The 23200-nt window shown below is 43.3% G+C and overlaps 1 protein-coding gene across 6 annotated transcripts in view; it reads left to right on the plus strand.

Annotated features, from left to right (window-relative positions):
• The first annotated feature begins 808 nt into the window (after positions 1–808).
• The window catches only part of CSTPP1 (centriolar satellite-associated tubulin polyglutamylase complex regulator 1), a 298540-nt gene continuing 276148 nt past the window's right edge, over positions 809–23200 (plus strand). The window contains exon 1 of one of the 6 annotated variants that reach the window (XM_073604331.1): positions 809–981. In XM_073604331.1, the coding sequence (XP_073460432.1) occupies positions 915–981 (67 nt within the window). In that variant the 5' untranslated portion in view covers positions 809–914. The remainder of the gene's footprint in view (positions 982–23200) is intronic. The other 5 variants (XM_073604333.1, XM_073604326.1, XM_073604330.1 and 2 more) reach the window with 5 other exon arrangements.

The raw sequence follows: 23200 nt of genomic DNA on the forward strand, positions 1-23200 counted from the left end.
ACATTCGGGCGCTCACACTCGGGCGCTCACACTCGGGCGCTCACATTCGGGCGCTCACATTCGGGCGCACTCGGGCGCTCACATTCGGGCGCTCACATTCGGGCGCTCACACTCGGGCGCTCACATTTGGGCGCTCACATTCGGGCGCACTCGGGCGCTCACATTCGGGCGCTCACATTCGGGCGCACTCGGGCGCTCACACTCGGGCGCTCACATTCGGGCGCTCACATTCGGGCGCTCACACTCGGGCGCTCACATTCGGGCGCTCACATTCGGGCGCACTCGGGCGCTCACACTCGGGCGCTCACATTCGGGCGCTCACACTCGGGCGCACACATTCGGGCGCTCACACTCGGGCGCTCACATTTGGGCGTTTACATTCGGGAGGCAGTTTTCTGGCGCTGTTTCTAGCGCTAAAAAAAACTACAAGTGCTGGGGAATTTCAACAAATAGTTTACCATACAATGATTATTTTATTGCGCTCAATATGGTAAATATAAAAAAAATATGCTGAGGGTTTATTACTACTGTAAGACAAAGGTGCTTGTTCTCTGGGCACTGCGGAGGCACCATGAACAATTCTAAGTGTTCCCCACACAACTGAAAACCTTTTTTATTGAGTTCAGCTTCACTTTTCTAACTAAAATCCATGAAGTAAACGAATGTGGCTGCAGAGAGATAGCAATGCCATATGGAAGCCTTGGTGCTGCTGCACTCAGATCCCCCCTCACATGTCCCTCTCTTTCCTCTATAGAGGGGACAGGCAGGGGGGAACCATAACGCGAGGCTCCTGTTTGCAGCCGAGACACATTGATGGCGCACAGGAGGCCTGGGTTGCTATGGTAACTAGAGACGCGGCCTAATTACCGGGCCGGAAGCGGCGCTGTGATGAATGACGTCGTGTTTGGTGAAGAATGGTGTCATTAGAAGGGAGAAGAATGAGCCCGGAGAGGTTGCTGCAGTCCGGCCCGGAGTATCTGGGTGAGCAGACCTTTGCTGCATGCATAGTGCTCGTTTCTTGTAGGGATCATAGACTTCCGGTGGGCACCTGTCACCATATCCATCCTCTGGCATCATTGAAATGCTATTATTAAAGCTAAATGTTATATCATCGATACAAATATCTCAGAGTATGACTTATATTACACACAGGTGAACTGGATGTGTCGTTCTGTCCAGCCAGTCTTATGATTGAACCTCCCCCCCGCCAGACAGAGCAGGCAGGTCCCTCCCTTCACTTTTCTTTACAGGAGATAAAATCTTACTGCAGCCCAGTGCAATCATTCCCATCATAAGCATTGAGGAGCAGTGCAGACATACTGGATTTTTATTCAGCACAAAACAATGTGTGATTGGTCTAGTTTATACTTTTTTTCACAAAAAAGTGAAACTCATATTTTATATAGATGTGTTACACACAGAGTGATATATTTCAAGCATTTCTTTTAAATTGTGATGATTATGGCTTACAGCTAGTGAAAACCCAAAATTCAGTATATTAGAAAATGTGAATATTACCAATATAGACCACTAAAAAAAGGATTTTGAATACAGAAATGTTGGCTTACTGAAAAGTATGTCCATGTACATTAAAGTATGCACTCAATACTTGGTCGGGGCTCCTTTTGCATGAATTACTGCATCAATGCGGCGTGGCATGGAGGCGATCAGCCCGTGGCACTGCTGAGGTGTTATGGAAGCCCAGGTTGCTTTGATAGCGACCTTCAGCTCATCTGCATTGTTGGATCTGGTGTCTCTCATCTTCCTCTTGATAATACCCCACAGATTTTCTATGGGGTTTAGGTCAGACGAGTTTGCTGGCCAATCAAGCACAGTGATACCATTAACCGCTTCATCCAGGGAAGATTTTACCCCCTTCTTGACCAGAGCGTTTTTTGCGATTCGGCACTGCGTCGCTTTAACTGACAATTGCGCAGGCGTGTGACGTGGCTCAAAATTGACGTCTTTTTTTCCCATAAATAGAGCTTTCTTTTGGTGGTATTTGATCGCCTCTGCGATTTTTATTTTTTGCGCTATAAACAATATAAGAGCGACAATTTTGAAAAAAACGCGTTATTTTTTACATTTTGCTATAATAAATATCCCCCAAAAATATATAAAAAAAAACATTTTTTTTTCCTCAGTTTAGGCCGATTGTATTCTTCTACATATTTTTGGTAAAAAAAAAAAATCGCAATAAGCGTTGATTGATTGGTTTGCTCAAAAGTTATAGCGTTTTATTACTAATAGGGGATAGTTTTATAGCATTTTTATTAAAATTTTTTTTTTTTACTAGAAATGGCGGCGATCAGCGATTTTTATTGTGACTGCGATGTTATGGCGGACATGTCGGACATTTTTGACACATTTTTGGGACCATTGTCATTTATACAGCGATCAGTGCAATTAAAAATGCATTGATTACTGTGTAAATGACACTGGCAGTGAAGGGGTTAACCACTAGGGGGCGGGGAGGGGTTAAGTGTGTCCTAGGAGAGTGATTTCTAACTGTAGGGGGATGGGCTGGTGTGTGACGTCACTGATCTCTGCTCCCAATGACACTTGCCACTAGGCAGAACGGGGAGATGCTGTTTACATCAGCATCTCCCCGTTCGTCCTCTCCGTGAGGCGATCGCGGGTATTCCCGCGGCAATCGAGTCCGCGGGACCCGCGACCCGACTCCCGGAGCTCCCGGCCGGCGCGCGTGCACGCAATGGCACGGCGGGGAATTCAAATGGACGTACAGGTACGCCTATTTGCCCAGCCGTGCCATTCTGCCGACGTACATCGGTGTGCGCCGGTCGGGAACCGATTAAACTTAAAGTGGTGTTCCAGACGAAATTATACTTTTAAAATAAAAATACCCCTATAATACACAAGCTTAATGTATTTTAGTAAAGTTAGTCTGTAAACTAAGGTCTGTTTTGTTAGTTTATAGCAGTAGTTTGTTATGTTATAAACTTACAGCAGGCCGTGGCCATCTTAAGTGTGGGCATCTGAAGCCAGACTGTATTTCTTCCTGGATCTCATCCTTGCAGATCTCGCACATGCTCAGTGCAGCACAACCAGTGTGATAGGTTTCAGGTCAGGTTTCCATAGCAACGGCAGTGTCAGAGGACGTTGCCGCCCCTTCCCAGAAGGCATTGCAAACAGGAAATGATGCGATGGGCCGCGGCCAGGGAGGAGGAAGTGAAAAATGAATACAGCAGATATACAGTAAGTGCTGAGAAAAAAAATATATATATATATCCAATTCGTTTACAGTGCACAGTTTAGTGAGGGATGCTGAAGAGTTGTAAAAGTGGGTGGAACTCCACTTTAACCCACAACTCTTCTCTACCTTCAACTCTCTGCTACGTCCTGCGTCGCCTCCACCCACTGACTCACTCACTGCCCAGGAGATTGCTAATCACTTCAAAAACAAGATTGATACAATTTGTGATGAAATCTTCACTCTACAGCAGGGGTAGGCAACCTTTTTTGAGTATAGTGTGCCGAAATTTTTTTTCAAAGAAATTGAGTGTGCCGATTTTATAACAAAAATTTGTTAACTTCACACTATCAATCAATTCCTGCAACTCCACACCTCAGATCACTGTCTCCCCTGCAAATCTGTTTCACCACTGTACCCCTCTGCTCATCTGCCCCACCTCTGTACCCCCCCCGCTCATCTGCCCCACCTCTGTACCCCCCCCGCTCATCTGCCCCACCACTGTACCCCCCCCTACACATCTGCCCCACCACTGTACCCCACTGCACATCTGCCCCACCACTGTAACCCCCTGTATATCTGCCCCACCAAAGTGCCCCCTTTCTAATCTGCCCCACCACTGTAACCCCCAGCATATCTGCCCCACTGCTGTACTACCCTGCTCATCTGCCCCAACTCTGTACCGCCCTGCTCATCTGCCCCAACTCTGTACCCCCCTGCTCATCCGTCCCACCACTGTAACCCCTGTACATCTGCCCCACCAATGTTCCCCCTTTCTCATCTGCCCCATCACTGTACCTCCATGCACATCTGCTCCACCACTGAACCATCTTCTCATCTGTCCCAACACTGAATTTATCTGCCTCACCACTGTAACCCCCTTTCTCATCTGCTCCATGACTGTACTTCCTACTCCTCTGCCTCACCACTGTAACCCCCTGCTCACCTATTCCACGGATGTACCTCCTTTCTCCTCTGCACAACTGCCCCACCTCTGTACCCCCCTGCTCATCTGTCCCACCAATGTACCTCCTTTCTACTCTGCCAAAAAATCTGAACCCCCCTTCTCCTCTTTCCCACCACTGTAACCCCTTCTCATCTTGCCCAACACTTACCCCCCCCCCCCCCCAGCTCATCTGCCCCATCACTGTACCCCCCTGCTTTTCTGTCCCACCGCTGAACCCCCTTCTCATCTGTCCCACCACTGTTGCCCCTGCTCATCTGTCTCACCACTGTAACCCCCTGTACATCTGCCCCACCAATGTCCCCCCATTCTCATTTGCCCCACCACTGTACCTCCATGCACATCTGCTCCACCACTGAACCATCTTCTCATCTGTCCTAACACTGAACTTATCTGCTTATCTTATCTTACTACTGTAACCCCCTGCTCATCTGCCCCATCAATACACCTCCTTTCACATCTGTCCAACTGCTCTACCCCCTGCTCATCTAGCCCAACACCGAACCCCCTTCTCATCTGTCCCATCACTGTAACCCCCCTGCTCTTCTGTCCCACTGCTGAACCCCCTTCTCATCTCTTCCACCACTGTACCTCCCTGCACATCTGTCCCACCGCTGTACCCCCTTGCTCTTTTGTTCCCCTTCTGAACCCCTCCTGCTCATTTTCCCCACCGCTGTATCCTCTTCTCATCTATGATATGCGTGATATGCAAAGTGGTGAAAGGAAGCAGAGATGAGACACATCTACCTGTCCTGGCATACTCATCCTGCTGATCCACTTCTCGCATCCAGCTCACATGCTTGTATGGGATGTATGGGATGTATGGGATGTATGTGATGTATGGGATGTATGGGATGTCACATTCAAGCATATGGAATAGATGCGCAATGATGAGCTCAGGTCAGGGGCATTTTCTGAAAGCAGTGGGCCTGTGTGCAGGATCATAAGTTGGGCCCCCCACAGCTGAGAAAAAGTAGTTGGGTGCGATTTTCATTGCGCTGAATACTGGCTGTAGCTTAAAGGGACACAGAGTGCCGGGGTTCAGTAGTAAGTGATGCAAAGGTCCAGGAATAATTTCAACAAAGTTCTCAGAAGCTCAACAGTAATTCCACAAACTGTCACCTGATTGGGGTTTTCTCAATCACAGTAAAATCCCTTCTTTGAGATTGGTAGTGGCAACGAAGCGAGTCACCTTCCTCCAGATGGTGGACGGGGCTAGCAGTACTGTGACTTTAGAAGTGGCCAAGACAGTCCTCCTCCTTCTGGAAACAGGGACCCCCCCCCAGCAGAACTGCACCCAATCTCTTCCCCATCGTAAAAGCGGACGATCGCAGCTACAACAAAGTTAGAGAACCAATGTTTCCCATCTTTTACAATGTGTGGGGGCACAGTGCCTCCCCCTCAGTGCAGGTGCGGCGTGGGGAACTCTGAAATTGGAATGCATTAGTGTCTCGCTGACACTTCCCTGCGCTGCTCTGCTAATGGGGAGGGAGTCCAGTGCCGGAAAAAGAGGCTTTGCGTGCCACTTCCAGCACCAGTTCCGGGGGTTGCCTACCTCTGCTCTACAGGTGTCTCCCCCAGTTAAGACCCCATGTCAACAGACACAATTGACACGCCCCTTATTCAAACCTGCTACTATAAACAAAGTGTCTAACGCCCACCTAACCACATGTCCCCAGGACCCTATTCCCTCTCAAATACTACAGTCACCCTCTGACTCCATCCTACACCCTCTAACCCACATCTTCAATCTCTCCCTCTTTTCTGGTATCTTCCCCAATGCTCTAAAACACGCATTGGTCACCCCATACTTAGAAAGCCATCCTTGGACCCTACCAATCTTCATCTACGCCCTATCTCCCTGCTCCCCTTTTCCTCTAAACTCCTTGAACGCCTGGTTTACAACCATCTGAGTGACCACCTCCCGCTGCCCTGAGAAGGTGTCCCCAGACTTGGCGAGACATCTGAAATTTCTTGTGCAGTTCTTCTTCCGGCGGTGTGTGAGATGTAAAGGTTGTCCTTGTACTGGTCGGGTAAAATGAGGATTTGCAGACAAGGTGCAGTGGGAATATAAAAAGAGAAAACAGAGGAAATACATTACAGCGCTAGCAAAATTGTCATCCTACAGAGGGATACAAATGGCTTTAAATTGCTCTGTGACGTAGGTTTGAGATCCCCCAAAGTGAGTCATTGTAATGAAGAGTATGATCTTAGTAACAAAACAAAGTTACTGCTTAAGTTAGTTACTTAGTCACCAAACATTAAATCTGAACTCCAGCCTTCCCTTCAGTCTTAGATGTACCGGATCCTGATCCTCTGCTGTACTAAAATTGCTTACACTGACTTTATTGTATGCTGTGAGCTTTTCACAGTGTGCATTAGAAGCTTCAACTTGCACCGATAGACCCCCGACCCCCCCCCCCCATTTCCCAGCTGGAGGACGTCCATTATTATCTAGTCTTTCCTCCCCATCCTTACTGTCTCTGGCCTGCCCTTTTTGTTCATTGAGTTTTAGTTCATTACAATTGTGGAAGTTCAGTATCACGTGTGAGTGCTACTTAGGGTGCACTGCATGCAAATACACCCTCCCACAGATTGCATCCACTCATCAAGGCATTTTGGTATTTGCATTACTCTTCAAGAGCCATCCAACCGATTGCGCCAAGGCTGAGAGTTATTTGGCCAGGTTTTGGGAGGTACGGTAGTGGTCTACACCTACAGCAGGGACATTATTCAACTTTAATCAAAGCTGAGACTTGATACCAGAAAACTAAAGCTGATAAAAACGTACCACATCCATAAATTCTGCAAAAACCAAAAATGTATTACTGGTACACAGAGGACAAACACTTAAAGCGTAACTCCACTTTTGTTGAGAAAAAAACATCCCCCTCGGGTGATCTATGTGCATTGCAAGGATTATAACAACCTTTGTTGCAGACTCCTACCATTTTGTTATTCTGAAGAAATCCTTATGTGTTTGTGCCTCTGTGAGGAGTGGGTTTAATAGGAGTGGTTTCATAATTAACTGTCAGGTGTGCAGCTGCAGGGCACTAACTCTGGGCCTGCATCCCTTGCTCCTATTGAAAGTATCTCTCCAAAAATGACATTTATGTTGCAGGGGATGCCAGAAATCTGATTTGTATCTTAGTGCAGACTTCTGGGAAAATTAGTGATTCAATCACACAAGCAGCAAATGATGTTTCTGGGGAGTGGTCAGTACACACTCTGTGTACAGAACTCTAGGTAGCCATATTGCATTATCAGAAAATTACAGAGCTGCAGATTGAAAAGGAAAGGTCATTTTTAATAACATTCAATTACAATATGATTAGTGTTGCAATTATATGTGCTATATTATTTTTTCTTTATTTGCTATTTGTTTTCCCCCAGGAAAGTCAAGTTACCCTTTTAAATAGGTAAAAGGTTTACATGTACAGTGGAACCTCGGATTGCGAGTAACGCGGTTAACGAGCGTTTCACAATACGTGCACTGTATTTTTAAAAATCGTAGCTTGGTTTGCGAGTGTTGTCTCGCAAAACGAGCACGATTCAGTCCAAAGCAGTGTGCAGTACCGCTTTTGGCCAGAGGTGGGGGAGGGGGGTGGCCGGAGCCGCGCAGAGCCGCGCAGAGCCGCAAGTCGCCGACCGGCGCCGTTCGGAAATGCACGGAAAGCCCCGAGAACACTTCGACTGACCTCGGCAAATCTCGGGTAGGAAGTCTTTCCGAGGCTTGCCAAGGTCCGCCGAAGTGTCCCTCGGGGCTTTTCGGGCATTTCCAAGGCTCTCCGGCGCCCTCCCGCTTCTGGCCGCGTGCGGTATTGCATCCCATTGAAGTCAATGCGGAACAAATTATTTTCCTTTCCATTGACTTCAATGGGAAAACTCGCTTTGATACGCGAGTACTTTGGATCACGAGCATACTCCTGGAACGGATTATGCTCGTAATCTGAGGTTCCATTATAGTTTATTACAGATTTAAGTATTGCACCTTCAAAAAGCCAAATATGCTACTCAGTTACTATTTTTGCCCAGAAATTATCCAAGAGATCAAAGGTCTACGCGTTTCGCATTACCTACAAAATATATTTGCTATGTATGTATTCTCTTAGTCAGGCTACTCATTCCTTACCTCCAAGAATGCAAGGTCCTGAGGAAGCGAATATTTGCGAAATGCATCCACTTTTGATCTCTTGGATAATTTCTAAGCAAAAATAGTAACTGAGTAGCATATTTGGCTTTTTTTGAAGGTCCGATACTCATTGCACATAGATGTAATTTTAAATTTGTAATAAATTTCATGTAAACTATTTTACCTATTATTTATTTATTTATTTTTTATTCATATTTTTTGAATTTTAAAGTAGCAAACAAATAGAAACACATAGAACAAATAAATGACAGCCTGACAGTAGGCCTCTCACTACAAACATAACAAAGAAATCCTCAGCACTAGGCCCTCAGTATAACTCCAAGGCTGGAACATGATAGTAGTAATAGTAAGTTCCACTGCATACATATATTAAATGTAAGTCCTTACATAATGACAGATACTGGCTCCACATACCTGTTGCATATCCAGTGTCATCAAATAAATCAACAGACCCATATAAATAGTACATAGGCCCACACTCCACCCCCAGGGAAGTTTAATACACAATCCCCCCCCCCCGTCCCCAGTCTTCACACATGAAAGACGTTACATACCATAAGCATCATAATACATGAACTATTTTACCTATTTAAGTGTTTGTCCTCCCTGTACCGGTAAAGTCCAATTACATTTTTGGTTTTAATCAAAGCTGCAAAATTGTTCTTCATTTTATTTGGGAAAGGTGAATAAACCCTTTTATAGCGGTATGAACCGCTTAGGGACCAGCTGGCGCCGTTGTACTGCGGCAATGTGGCTGCTTCCCGTAAATCGCCGTCATTGTACGTTGGCTCGTGCATGTCGATTTGTGGGTGCGCAAGCCAATCAGCGGGTGGGGCGGACTCTATGTCTGCCGGCCACCCACGATCATTCCCCACAGAGACAGAACGGGGTTCTGCCTGTGTAAACAAGGCAGATCTCCGTTCTGACAGGGGAGATCATACAGATCCTGTTTTTCTGCTATACAGAAAGATGGATCTGTGTGTTTCCCCAGTCACACCGTCCCCCATACAGTTCGTAAACACACTGAGGGAACACATTTAATCCATTGATCGCCCCTGATGTTCACCCCTTCCCTGCCAGTGTCATTAGTACAATAACAGTGCATATTTTTAGCACTGATCGCTTTAATAATGTCACTGGTTCCCAAAAAAGTGTCAAAAATGTCAGCTGGGTGTCCGATCTGTCCACCGCAATGTCGCAGTCCCGCTAAAAATCACTGATCGCCGCCATTACTAGTAAAAAATAAATAATAAAAATGCCACAAATCTATCCCCTATTTTGTAGACGCGATAACTTTTGCGCGAACCAATCAATATACGCTTATTAAGATTTTTTATTTACCAAAAATATGTAGAAGAATACGTATTGGCCTAAACTGATGAAGAAATTCGTTTTTTTTTTTTTTTTTTTAATTTTTTGGGGGGATATTCACTATAGCAAAAAGTAAAAAATATTGTTTTTTTTTTTTTCAAAATTGTTGACCTTTTTTGTTTATAGTGCAAAAAAAAAAATAAAACCGCAGAGGTGATCAAATACCACCAAAAGAAAGCTCTATTTGTGGGAAAAAAGGACATCAATTAGTTTGGGTGCAGCGTCGCACGACCGCACAATTGTCAGTTAAAGCGACGCAGTGCCGTATTGCAAAAAAATGGCCCGGTCATTAAGGGGGAAAATCTTCCAGTCCTTAAGTGGTTAAACCCAAAAGCAAGCATTTTATTATATTGCAGCTTACCAATTCTTACATATGTAGGCTGCTTTAGTTTTCTTTTTTTAGGTTTTATTTTCATCTGGTAATCCAGCCAGCAAGTCTGTTGCTTTTCAGAAGCACAATCTCCGCAGCAAAATGTATCAGTTTATATGGATGAGAAAGACCATTTAATACTGGCAGGAGTGATTTAACCACTTAAAGGGGTTGTAAAGGTATTTATTTTCTTAAATAACAAACATGTTATACTTTCCCCCACTGTGCAGCTTGTTTTTCACAGAGTGGCCCCGAACCTGATCTTCTGGGGTCCCCCGGCGGCTGTCTCAGCTCCTCCCCGCAAGAACTAATCATCTTCATGCGAGCTCCCTCGCAAGGTGTTTAGTTCTTGCGGGTGCGCTCCCGTGATACAACCGGCGGCTATAGCCGCCGACTGTATCACTTAGCCCCACCCCCCAGCGCGCCGCGTCATTGGATGCGATTGCGTCATATTGATGCCTCCTCATCTGTGCCACCTCATCAGTGCCTGTCAGTGCCGCCTCATCAGTGCCTGTCAGTGCAGCTGTATCAGTGCCCATCAGTGCAGCCGTATCAGTGCCGCCTCATCAGTGCCCGTCAGTGCAGCCGTATCAATGCCTGTCAGTGCAGCCTCATCGGTGTCTGTCAGTGCCGCCTCATCAGTGCCTATCATTGCCCGTCAGTGCAGCCGTATCCGTGCCTGTCAGTGATGGCGAAAACAAAATGTTATAACAGAAACAAAGAAAAACATTTTTTTTCCCCCGAAATTTCAGTCTTTTTTAGTTTGTTTAGCAAAAAATAAAAATCCAAGTGGTGATCAAATACAATCAAAAGAAAGCTCTATTTGTGGGAAGAAAATTATAAAAATGTAGTTTGAGTACAGTGTTACACGACCGCGCAATTGTCATTCAAAGTGTGACAGCGCTGAAAGCTGAAAATTGTGCCCGGGTATTGAAGTGGTTAAATCTCAGGACTGGATGGACAGAAATAGAAATTCTTTGTTAGATAAAACGTCTCTCATGTATGTTGTCTATCATGTATTTACTGTAGTTGTCTGCCTGGAATTCGTATATAGTATATACAGTCAGACTTGATGTCAAATATACTGTAAAATATATGTATTTATTTTGGTTTACATAGACTGTAATATTACTCATTTTATTTCTTTTCTCTGCTTTAAATTCCCCCATAACATGTTTCCCTGCTGATGTCCAGCTAGAATGCAGTGTTATGTATAGAATTTTATACATTGGCATTTTTTTCCAGCTTATCTATAAACATAAAAAAATCCCTTCGTGTTTTAACGCAGCTTTTATAAACTGAGAACGCTCAAAGCAAAATCCCAGCAGAAAGCCAAGTGTGCTGTGACATTAGTGAAGCAAATGACTTCAATGTGATATTAGATTAACAAGTTGTTAGTGGCGCTTGCTTAAGTAAGCATGCTTGGCAAGAATGTACACATCCAGCGTGAGGCCCTGTGAATACCATATACATGATGTCACTCAGAGTCAGGAGCCACGCTCTACAATTGAGAGCACTGTTCCTTCAACTGACCATGCTCTGCCTCCGGAGATTGACCGTCATTTGTTTACATTGTAAAGATGACCTCCAGGCAAATATGGAAGACACAAATGAATGCAGATCTGTTCTCATTAATACATTCTTAAATGTATTTCGTAAATGCAAGCAGTGGAAGTACGTAAATTTGGATTTGGTTTCATCCTCTTGCAATTCCCTATACAGCAGAGCTCAGAGAGTGGGAGGGAGAAGCAGCACAAGGAGATAATCAGTTGTGCTGCATTGCAAAGACTGTACAGAAAGACAGTCAGAGCAGAATGACAGAGGGCGGAGCTTATCAATTTTCTGCTTCTTCTTTCACTGTCCAATCACAGGCAGGGGATGGAAATGACCTGTCAGTGTTGCTTATCTGCAGCAGAGGAGCATACAGGAAGACAGTCAGAGCAGAATGACAGAGGGAGGAGCTCATTGGTTTGCTGCTTCTTCTTTCACTGTCCAGTCACAGGCAGGCAAAAAGAGAAAGGTTGGGACTTTAAATGAAGCATGCAGCAGGAAAGCAACAAGGACACTATGTACTGATAACAATGTATTTATTCCATGTAACAATGCACATACTCACGGCACACATGCAAGTATAAAATGAATAATAACAAATAAGTTTCTATATTTACAAGTGAACAAACATGTTAATGGTACAGGGCTTGCAATATGCAAAATTCATCAATCCATATTCTCATATAAAATTGAAAAACAACAAAAAAGTGTGGTGCTAAACAATGTCATATAAAACTGTAAACAAGTCAATAGGCAGTAAGGAGGATCAATTGTATCTGCTTTTAAGCATATAGTCCTCATATGAACTTCAAAGATATATAGTCTATATGGCAATATGTTAAGACAAAATATTGAAAACTTATATAGACATCTTGACTGAAAAATCCGCTCACTACCACCAAGAGTTGAGGAGGCTTACCAGATGAGGTGGACCCAATGGGGCATACGCCGGATTGGGTCGAACAAGGCTTAGGTGGTGAGTGGCTGTATATACTTCAAGAAGGATGCGGTCTCACGAGTTTGTTGTATTCATCCAGATAATACCAGGAACTTGAGAGGTGTGCGCAATCTCCCGGATGTGGGAGGTCATGTAGATCTTAAGGAAGTGGTGGAATGTTCCATAAGCAAACCCCTCAAAACAACATTCAGCGGACCAGAAGTTGATGTGGAAGGATAGGAAAAGAAAAAAAGGGCCACATAGTGTAAATCCAAAAAACCAAAAGTATTTATTTAGGATAAAATAGATGTACACTCACATGTAGATCCAAAACTTAAAACAGCGCTGTTTGAGAAAAAGTGGCGACAATGGGGTCCTGCCTGACGCGTTTCGTCCTCAAAAGACGTCATCAGGGGGGTTTCCACTTTTTCCACTTTTTCTCAAACAGCGCTGTTTTAAGTTTTGGATCTACATGTGAGTGTACATCTATTTTATCCTAAATAAATACTTTTGGTTTTTTGGATTTACACTATGTGGCCCTTTTTTTCTTTTCCTATCCTTCCACATCAACTTCTGGTCCGCTGAATGTTGTTTTGAGGGGTTTGCTTATGGAACACTCCACCACTTCCTTAAGATCTACATGACCTCCCACATCCGGGAGATTGCGCACACCTCTCAAGTTCCTGGTATTATCTGGATGAATACAACAAACTCGTGAGACCGCATCCTTCTTGAAGTATATACAGCCACTCACCACCTAAGCCTTGTTCGACCCAATCCGGCGTATGCCCCATTGGGTCCACCTCATCTGGTAAGCCTCCTCAACTCTTGGTGGTAGTGAGCGGATTTTTCAGTCAAGATGTCTATATAAGTTTTCAATATTTTGTCTTAACATATTGCCATATAGACTATATATCTTTGAAGTTCATATGAGGACTATATGCTTAAAAGCAGATACAATTGATCCTCCTTACTGCCTATTGACTTGTTTACAGTTTTATATGACATTGTTTAGCGCCACACTTTTTTGTTGTTTTTCCATTTTACACTTTGTTGGTCGTGTTGGCTGCTTCCTTGTCTTTTGTTTCAGGGTAGCGCAGAATTATTCTATATCTAGTTCATATAAAATTGAACCTAACGTGATTAATGTAGGCAGAAACCATTCAAACATTGGTAAGAATAGATTAAGAATCCATGTTCTACACATCTGAATGTAGCATATGAAAGCTCATTGTAAAAATCTGAATTTAGCATCTAAAATCTTGACGTGTTTCATGGAATTATAGCCATTCATCAGGAGCAGATGCAAGGAGAATGTCTAAAAAATGTAGATAAATGAACACTGTCAAAATAAAGAGGTACAATATATATCTATATCTATTATGTAGGGACAGGACAATTGACTATACTGGTCTTATGCCTCATTTAAATTCCCCATACTTTTTTTTTTCTTTCTCAATAGTCACAGGCAGGGCGAGGGACAAGACCTGTCAGTGTTGGTTATCTGCAGCAGAGGATAATCTGGTCTCCTGTCCTGTAAGATATGGCTGTGGTTTGTGGCAAAGATTTGTAAAGCTTAGAACTGGATGGGTAGAAATACAAACCCTTTGGCAGGTACAGTTGTGCTCATCATTTACATGCCCTGGTGGAATTTATGATAAAAAGACAAAACTCAAAAACTTTTCTTTCACTCATGGTTAGTGTTTGGCTGAAGCCATGTATTATCAATCAACTGCGTTTACTCATTTTAAATCATGATAACAGAAAGTACCCAAATTAGCCTGATCAAAAGTTTACATAACCTGGTGATTTTGGCCCGATAACATGCACACAATTTGACACAAAGTGGTTTGAATGGCTATTAAAGGTAACCATGCTCACTAGTGATGTGTTTGCTTGTAATTAGTGTGTGTGTGTGTGTGTGTATAAAAGGTCAATTAGTTTCTGGACTCCTGACAGACCCTTGCATCTTTCATCCAGGTTTGCACTGTGGTTTCTGGATTCTGAGTCATGGGGAAAGCAAAAGAATGGTCAAAGGATCCGCAGGAAAAGGTAGTTGAACTGTATAAAACAGGAAAGGGATATAAAAAGATATCCAAGGAATTGAGAATGCAAATCAGCAGTGCAACTCTAATCAAGAAGTGGAAAATGAGGGGTTCTATTGAAACCAAACCATGGTCAGGTAGACCAACTAAAATTTCAGCCACAACTGCTAGGAAAATTGTTCGGGATGCAAAGAAAACCCCACAAATAACTTCAGGTGAAATACAGGACTCTCTGAAAATATGTGGTGTGGCTGTTTCAAGATGCACAATAAGGAGGCACTTGAAGAGAGATGGGCTGCATGGTCGAGTCGCCAGAAGAAATCCATTACTATGCAAATGCCACAAATTATCCCGCTTACAATATGCCAAACAGCACAGAGACAGGCCTCAAACCTGGCACAAAGTCATTTGGAGTGATGAGACCAAAATTGAGCTTTTTGGCCACAACCATAAACGCTACATTTGGAGAGGAGTCAACAAGGCCTATGATGAAAGGTACACCATTCCTACTGTGAAACATGGAGGTGGATCGCTGATGTTTTAGGGATGTGTGAGCTACAAAGGCACAGGAAATTTGGTCAAAATTGATGGCCAGATGAATGCAGTATGTTATCAAAAAATACTGGAGGAACATTTGCATTCATCAGCCAGGAAGCTGCGCATGGGACGTACTTGGACATTCCAACATGACAATGATCCATAACACAAGGCCAAGTCGACCTGTCATTGGCTACAGCAGAATACATTGAAGGTTTTGGAGTGGCCATCTCAGTCTCCTGACCTCAATATCATTGAGCCACTCTGGGGAGATCTCAAACATGCAGTTCATGCAAGACAGCCCAAGAATTTACAGGAACTGGAGGCTTTTTGCCAAGAGGAATGGGCAGCTTTACCATCTGAGAAGAAAGAGCCTCATCCACAAATACCACAAAATACTTCAAGCTGTCATTGATGTTAAAGGGGGCAATACACGGTATAAAGACCTGGGGTATGTAAACTTTTGATCAGGGTTATCTGGCTAGTTTCTGTTGTGATTATGATTTAAAAAGAGTAAACACAGTTGATTGATAATAAATGGCTTCAGCCAAACACTAACCATGAGTGAAAGAAAAATTTTTGTGTTATCATTCATATGCTCTGAAAAAATGGCTAAGAAATCATAAATTCTGCCAGGGTATAAAAATTAATGAGCACAACTGTAAATCTGCTGAAGGAGGAAAAGATGTCCTGGGCGCTGAACATCACACAAAACCCTCACTTAAAGAGTGGAAGCAGCCTCAGCCTAGACTCTGTCCAAGCCATGCACCTGACATGTTTCGCTTCGCCCAGGGGGCTTAGTCATGGGTGGGGTAAAACATGTCCAGGGCGTGGCTAAGGCTGCTTCCACTCTATCCATGAGGGTTTTGTGTGATGTGCAGCTGCTAGGACTTCTTTTCCTTCCTCATTGACTTCTATGGAACTGAGAAGAGCTCTTTCCCTGCCTGCACTCCCAGCGGTTGTCAGCTGTCTAAAGCGGTAAATCTGCTTCCTGTATTTCTTCAGTGCATTTAGTTGTTTTTCTTAAGTTCAGCTTTAAATGGTTCAGATATAACCAGTTCAGGTCTGTTAGCTATTAACAAACCAAATCATTACTCACCCTTATGATCCTTATCCACTTTCCATGAATCCACTGCAGAGGAGTTCAATTGGTTACTGCACACATCAGGGAACTCCCCACAGATATAGTGACAACACAAGTGACACCAACATTCTGCAGAGGAGTGATCTGAACCCATGTTGTGTCCTGATGAACATTGAATGACTCTGATAGTGGTTTAGACCTTTCACCGCCATTGTGGATTAGATGGAGGCTAAAGCTGGCCATAGACGGTTCGATCTTGGCTGGTTCAGCTGGACTGGCCAAGATTCAAACTATGTATGGGCAGGCTGAATGTACCCAAGTTGAGTGACATGTTATCACAAATTCATGGGCAACAGTGAGAAAAGGTTTTAAGGGTTTAGAGAAGATTTGTAAAGAAGAGTGGCTTAAAATCCCACCTCAGATGTTTGCATACCTGGTCACCAACTACAAGAAATGTCGCACCTCTGTGCTTGCCAACAAGGGTTACCTATGATAAAAATGATAGACTCCTAATTTTTTTGTATGTGGACAAACTTACAAAATCTGCAGGGGTTGAAATAAATATTTTCCCCACTTTTATGTGCCTATTGTCTTAGCCATGTCATGTGATCATGCCAGCTCCCACCTGCTCCATCTTGCAGAATATATTCAGATTGGCTCCATCTTGCAGTCTATAGTTTTTAGGCTTCAGGGACCTCAAAATGAGCCTTCCAACACTGGGGACCTAAAAACGAGAGGTATTCACGTCAAACCGGGACTTCTGAGTTTATATAATAAAAGTAGTGGGAACTGCATTTATTTTTTCGACACACTACCCTGCTACATTTATACACCTATTCCAGCATTTCATGAATACTTGGAAAACTTCGTTATAAAAAGATCCTAGGACAGGCTGCTTCACTTTGTCATCAGTGCCGAAATGCCAACCTCGGAGGAACTCTTTTTTAGGGGTCCAAACAGGTAGAAATCAGTGGAAGCGAGGTCCGGGCTGTAAGGTGAATGAGGCAATACCTCCCAGCCAAGTTGCTGTAATGTGCACATGAGCAGTATGAGCTTGTGCGTTGTCCTTGAGAAACATGATGCCTTTAGTGATCAAACCAGGCCGTTTTTTTTCTGCAGACACGTATGCACATCACTCGGAATCGTTCATTCATCGTTCATTCACTGTTGATAGTGGCACCACGGGGTAGAAAATCCACATGAATAACACCATGTTTGTTCCAGAAAACACTTGCCATCACTCTACCTGCAGACGCAATTGTTCAAAATTTTTTGTTCACAAGAAACCTCATCACCACACGCTGTACCATGCACACACTAACACTGGTGTCTGACATCTTGATTAACGGTCTCTGGACTGGTCCACGATGTGTGCTTGCCACTTGCTACTGCATGTAGTACAACCAAGCTAGCATCCCTTTTATACCTGTAAAATTAAAAGTCCCGGTTTGACTTGAATGCCCCTCGTAGTACTAATGGTAATATCAGAACAATCTTAACCCTTCCGTCAACCTTGAGGCTGCCACACATTTTTTATTGCGTTGGATGGGTTAATTTTCATGCATTGACTTCCTCTCCATTCAATGGGCCCTATAAAATTGACCATTCCATTAAAAAGAAGGTCTGCTGTACTCACAGCCTCCTTCCACATTGCAGGAGCTCATTCTCTTGGTATTTTGAGAACCCAGCTGTCCCGTGAGGCAGTGGTCATGCATGGTGACATCACCTGCACCTCCCAGAAGTTTTGGATGCTGGTGTTGAGGTCCTCCTTTTTTTTTTTTTTTTTTCACATAGCTTTATTTTCCACTGAGATTTTTAACTATTTGTAATGGGGTGGGGGCTGTGAGTAAAGCTGGCCTTCCATTTTCATGGAAGGTCTGCTTTAACATGCTTCAGTGCACCAAAAAACAGACATGAACTCTTTCAGTCAATACACAATCTCAAACTTTTGAGGTCTGGTGCATAGGCAGATGTGCTTCCATCCCTTGTGAAAAAAAAAAAAAAACACGATTAAATGCCCATGGGACTTTTAAAGAGGCGCATCTGCTCAACAAACATATATACAATCTTTTTGTCTTATTAAATATCCACTTAGTTAAAATATACTCTATACAAAAAATAACAAAAAACTCCAAAAAGCTGATTTAGTACTGTCATTCTATGCCAGTATAGACAGTAGCTATATACTGTAAATGACATATCCCACAATCTTCCAACATGCTCAAAATTGGGTTCCATAAACTTGCAAAATGGTTGGACAAGTTACATCATCAATCTCAACGTGTTTCGTGAACATTAATTCACTTCCTCAGGAGTGGATGCTACTGACAGGTTGTCTATAAGAAGGGAATGAACAATTTATTAGAAATCAGCATACACATGCCCACATAAACTGAACCACGTCAGTCTCATATTTCTTTTACATATATAATATCATGCACTTACAAACCAAATGCAAAAAGAAATTAAAACTAGAAAGCCATGTGGATGGTAACTGCCAGAGGATGTGGGGACCCAACCAGTCCAGACAGACAAGGGTAAACCAACAAGAATGGTCCACTATGGCTCAAAAAGATGTCACTAATGCCTACAAAAGACATCAATTAATACATGTGGCCATATAGTAAAAATACTATCCTTAATATGCAACCATATAATAATAAAACATGAACCTCAAGTGAAAAAATATGTACATAATATATAGTATATACAGTATGTGTCCCTAAAATCACAGAAAGAAACATTCAACAGGGTACCAGTAATAGTTCACCCATTGTTGTTTTAATAGGATGGTACTTGTCAAAGGCGGTGGTCTATACAGATGTGCATCTCCAAAGCAAAATCATCCCTTGCATTACTATATAATGTAATTTTATATATCGTTACTGTCTATACTGCAATAGACTGACAGTAGTAAATCAGCTTTTTGGTGTTTCTTTTGTATATTTCTTGTATTCTTTTTATAGAGTATATTTTTAACTAAGTGGATATTTTTGAAAAATGCAGAATGCACTTGGCTGAAAACCAAAACCGCAAAATGACAGTTTTAAAAAAATATTTCTATTTTGTATATACAGTGGAGATGGAAAGTATTCAGACCCCCTTAAATTTTTCACTCTTTGTTATATTGCAGCCATTTGCTAAAATCATTTAAGTTCATTTTTTTTCCTCATTAATGTACACACAGCACCCCATATTGACAGAAAAACACAGAATTGTTCACATTTTTGCAGATTTATTAAAAAAGAAAAACTGAAATATCACATGGTCCTAAGTATTCAGGCCCTTTGCTGTGACACTCATATATTTAACTCGGGTGCTGTCCATTTCTTCTGATCATCCTTGAGATGGTTCTAAACCTTCATTTGAGTCCAGCTGTGTTTGATTATACTGACTGGACTTGATTAAGAAAGAAAGCCACACACCTGTCTATATAAGACCTTACAGCTCACAGTGTATGACAGAGCAATTGAGAATCATGAGATCAAAGGAACTGCCTGAAGAGCTCAGAGACAGAATTGTGACAAGGCACAGAACTGGCCAAGGTTACAAAAAAATTTCTGCTGCACTTAAGGTTCCTAAGAGCACAGTGGCCTCCATAATCCTTAAATGGAAGACGTTTGGGATGACCAGAACCCTTCCTAGAGCTGGCCGTCCGGCCAAACCGAGTAGAAGAGCCTTGGTGAGAGAGGTAAAGAAGAACCCAAAGATCACTGTGGCTGAGCTCCAGAGATGCAGTCGGGAGATGGGAGAAAGTTGTAGAAAGTCAACCATCACTGCAGCCCTCCACCAGTCGGGGCTTTATGGCAGAGTGGCCCGACGGAATCCTCTCCTCAGTGCAAGACACATGAAAGCCCACATGTGGGGGTGTTTTTCAGCTCCAGGGACAGGATGACTGGTTGCAATTGAGGAAAAGATGAATGCGGACAAGTACAAGGATATCCTGGACGAAAAACTTCTCCAGAGTGCTCAGGACCTCAGACTGGGCCGAAGGTTTACCTTCCAACAAGACAATGACCCTAAGCACACAGCTAAAATAACGAAGGAGTGGCTTCACAACAACTCTGTGACTGTTCTTGAATGGTCCAGCCAGAGCCCTGACTTAAACCCAATTGAGCATCTCTGAAGAGACCTAAAAATGGCTGTCCACCAATGTTTACCACCCAACCTGACAAAACTGGAGATTATCTGCAAGGAGGAATGGCAGAGGATCCCCAAATCCAGGTGTGAAAAACTTGTTGCATCTTTCCCAAAAATTCTCATGGCTGTATTAGATCAAAAGGGAGCTTCTACTTAATACTGAGCAAAGGGTCTGAATACTTAGGACCATGTGGTATTTCAGTTTTTCTTTTTTAATAAATCTGCAAAAATGTCAACAATTCTGTGTTTTTCTGTCAATATGGGGTGCTGTGTGTACATTAATGAGGAAAAAAAATGAACTTAAATGATTTTAGCAAATGGCTGTAATATAACAAAGAGTGAAAAATTTAAGGGGGTCTGAATACTTTCCGTCCCCACTGTATAATTGTATTCTATTTAATTCCTAATTAATATCATCAATTTAAATGAATATGAATTCATCGTTAGCCATTATTGACACCCTTAGTGCAAGAAAAGCTCAAGAAAAATGTATCCCTTTTAAATTCTATGTTTGTCTACACACTGGTCCGTTGTGCTTCCATTGTGGTGTTAAAAATCCTGCTTTACCCAAGGGCACCCTCTCTGCCCATCCTCCATGCTGGACGCGGACAGTAGACCCTTGGGAGATGAATCGGAACCATGTACCACCGCGATTAACGCTGTATGGTTGCGTTTCGCAACTTAAACATGGCCTACACCGCCAAAAAAATCCTGCTTGCTGCAAATTCGTAGTAAAATTGTGGCAAAATCCCAACGAATTTGTGGTAAAATCGCGTGTGTTTTCAGTGCCATTATTGGCATCTTTTTCTCTTATCGGCCGAATTACACCATTTTCGGCTGAAATGTTTTGTGGTGCATCTCTAGTATTTTAATCCTTGTTTTTTTCAGTCAATCCACATCACCACACAAATATGAACTAGTTTCATTAACAACAATAGCATGTGCAATAACGTGCATTTGTTAAAAGTCTAACACATCTTTTCAGCCATTTGTAAGGGTGGCCTTTTTCCCACTGACCACCAATGTAAGGATTCTTCTTTCCACTGACCACCAATGTAAGGATCCTTCTTCCCACTGACCACCAATGTAATGGGACCCTTGTTCACCAACCCCTTTGGGTTTTTTCAGAGGTCTCTTGGGGTTCTTTGAACAATGAGCAATTTTATGCCTCTCGACTAAATAACCGCTGAAATCGATTATCTTTTCAACCTTCTGTAAGGGCCAACATGCACTCCAACTTCGAGAGTATAAGTCGCATGACATGTCAAAATCAATGGTTCCCTATAAGAGTTGTCTTAACTGGTCCGACTTGTGTCAGTCCTACTTTGAAAAAGGTTCCTGCACTACTTTGGTTTGACTTGGGCACGATTTCAGCTCGTTGATTTGAATGTACAGTAAGTCAGATAATCATTTTAACTGATCCGACTTGTGGCATGCGACATGTGCTCTGAGGATCTTGAAGGGGAACCCCATGCCAAAAAAAAAAAATGGCATGGTGGTCTTTTAGATTTTGAGGGGAAACCTTGCAGGACAAAGTCGGATCGCAAGTCGTGCAACTTTTGTGTCGGAGCAGTGTCAACCCAGCCTTAGGGGTGGATTCTTTTTTCTGACGTTGAATGTAAGGATCATTCTTCCCATTCTTCTGCTTCTTAGATGAGTAAACACTGACACCAACTATCTTTTCAGCTCTCTGTAAGGGTGGCATTCCTCCCACTAACTACCAATGTTGGGTGCATTCTTGCCACTGACCCCCAATGTAAGGGGCATTCTTGCCACTGACCCCCAATGTAAGGAACATTTTTTTCCAGTGACCATCAATGTACGAAGCATTCTTCCATTGATTAGCAATACAAGGCTCATTCCTCCCACTGACCACCACTGTAAGACGCATTGTTGCTACTGACCGGCAATGTAAGGAGTAATTTTCAAATCGCCCACCAATGTAAGGAACATTCTTCCCATGGACTATAAGTGTAAGGAGCATTCCTTCTAGTGACCCCCAATGTAAGGGACATTCTTGCCACTGACCCCCAATGTAAGGGACATTCTTGCCACCGACCCCCAATGTAAGGGACATTCTTGCCACTGACCCCCCAATGTAAGGGACATTCTTGCCACTGACCCCCCAATGTAAGGGACATTCTTGCCACTGACCCCCAATGTAAGGGGCATTCTTGCCACTGACCCCCAATGTAAGGGGCATTCTTGCCACTGACCCCCAATGTAAGGGGCATTCTTGCCACTGACCCCCAATGTAAGGGGCATTCTTGCCCCTGACCCCCAATGTAAGGGGCATTCTTGCCACTGACCCCCAATGTAAGGGGCATTCTTGCCACTGACCCCCAATGTAAGGGGCATTCTTGCCACTGACCCCCAATGTAAGGGGCATTCTTGCCACTGACCCCCAATGTAAGGGGCATTTTTTTCCAGTGACCATCAATGTATGAAGCATTCTTCCATTGACTGGCAATACAAGGATCATTCCTCTCACTGACCACCATTATAAGGAACATTCTTCACATGGACTGTCAGTGTAAGGAGCATTCCTCCTAGTGACCCCCAATGTAAGAAGCATTCTGTCCATTGACAAACCGGATAATGGGACCATTACCCACGACCCCTTGGTTGCTCGGGGTCCCTTGAGCAATGAGCAGTTTATGCCTCATTGTTCCCACTGAACACCACGCTAATATACCATGATCTGAAAATATAGGGGTTCCCTGAGGCCAAAAATTGTTTCAAGGTGTTCCACTGTGTTAAAAAGGTTGAGAAAGGCTGATGTAGAGTGACAAGATGATGTATTCCTTTTACTCTAGTGGTTTTCTTAATAAAAAAAG

Source organism: Aquarana catesbeiana, linkage group LG11, assembly GCF_042186555.1.
Source record: "Aquarana catesbeiana isolate 2022-GZ linkage group LG11, ASM4218655v1, whole genome shotgun sequence".
Classification (NCBI taxonomy): domain Eukaryota; kingdom Metazoa; phylum Chordata; class Amphibia; order Anura; family Ranidae; genus Aquarana; species Aquarana catesbeiana.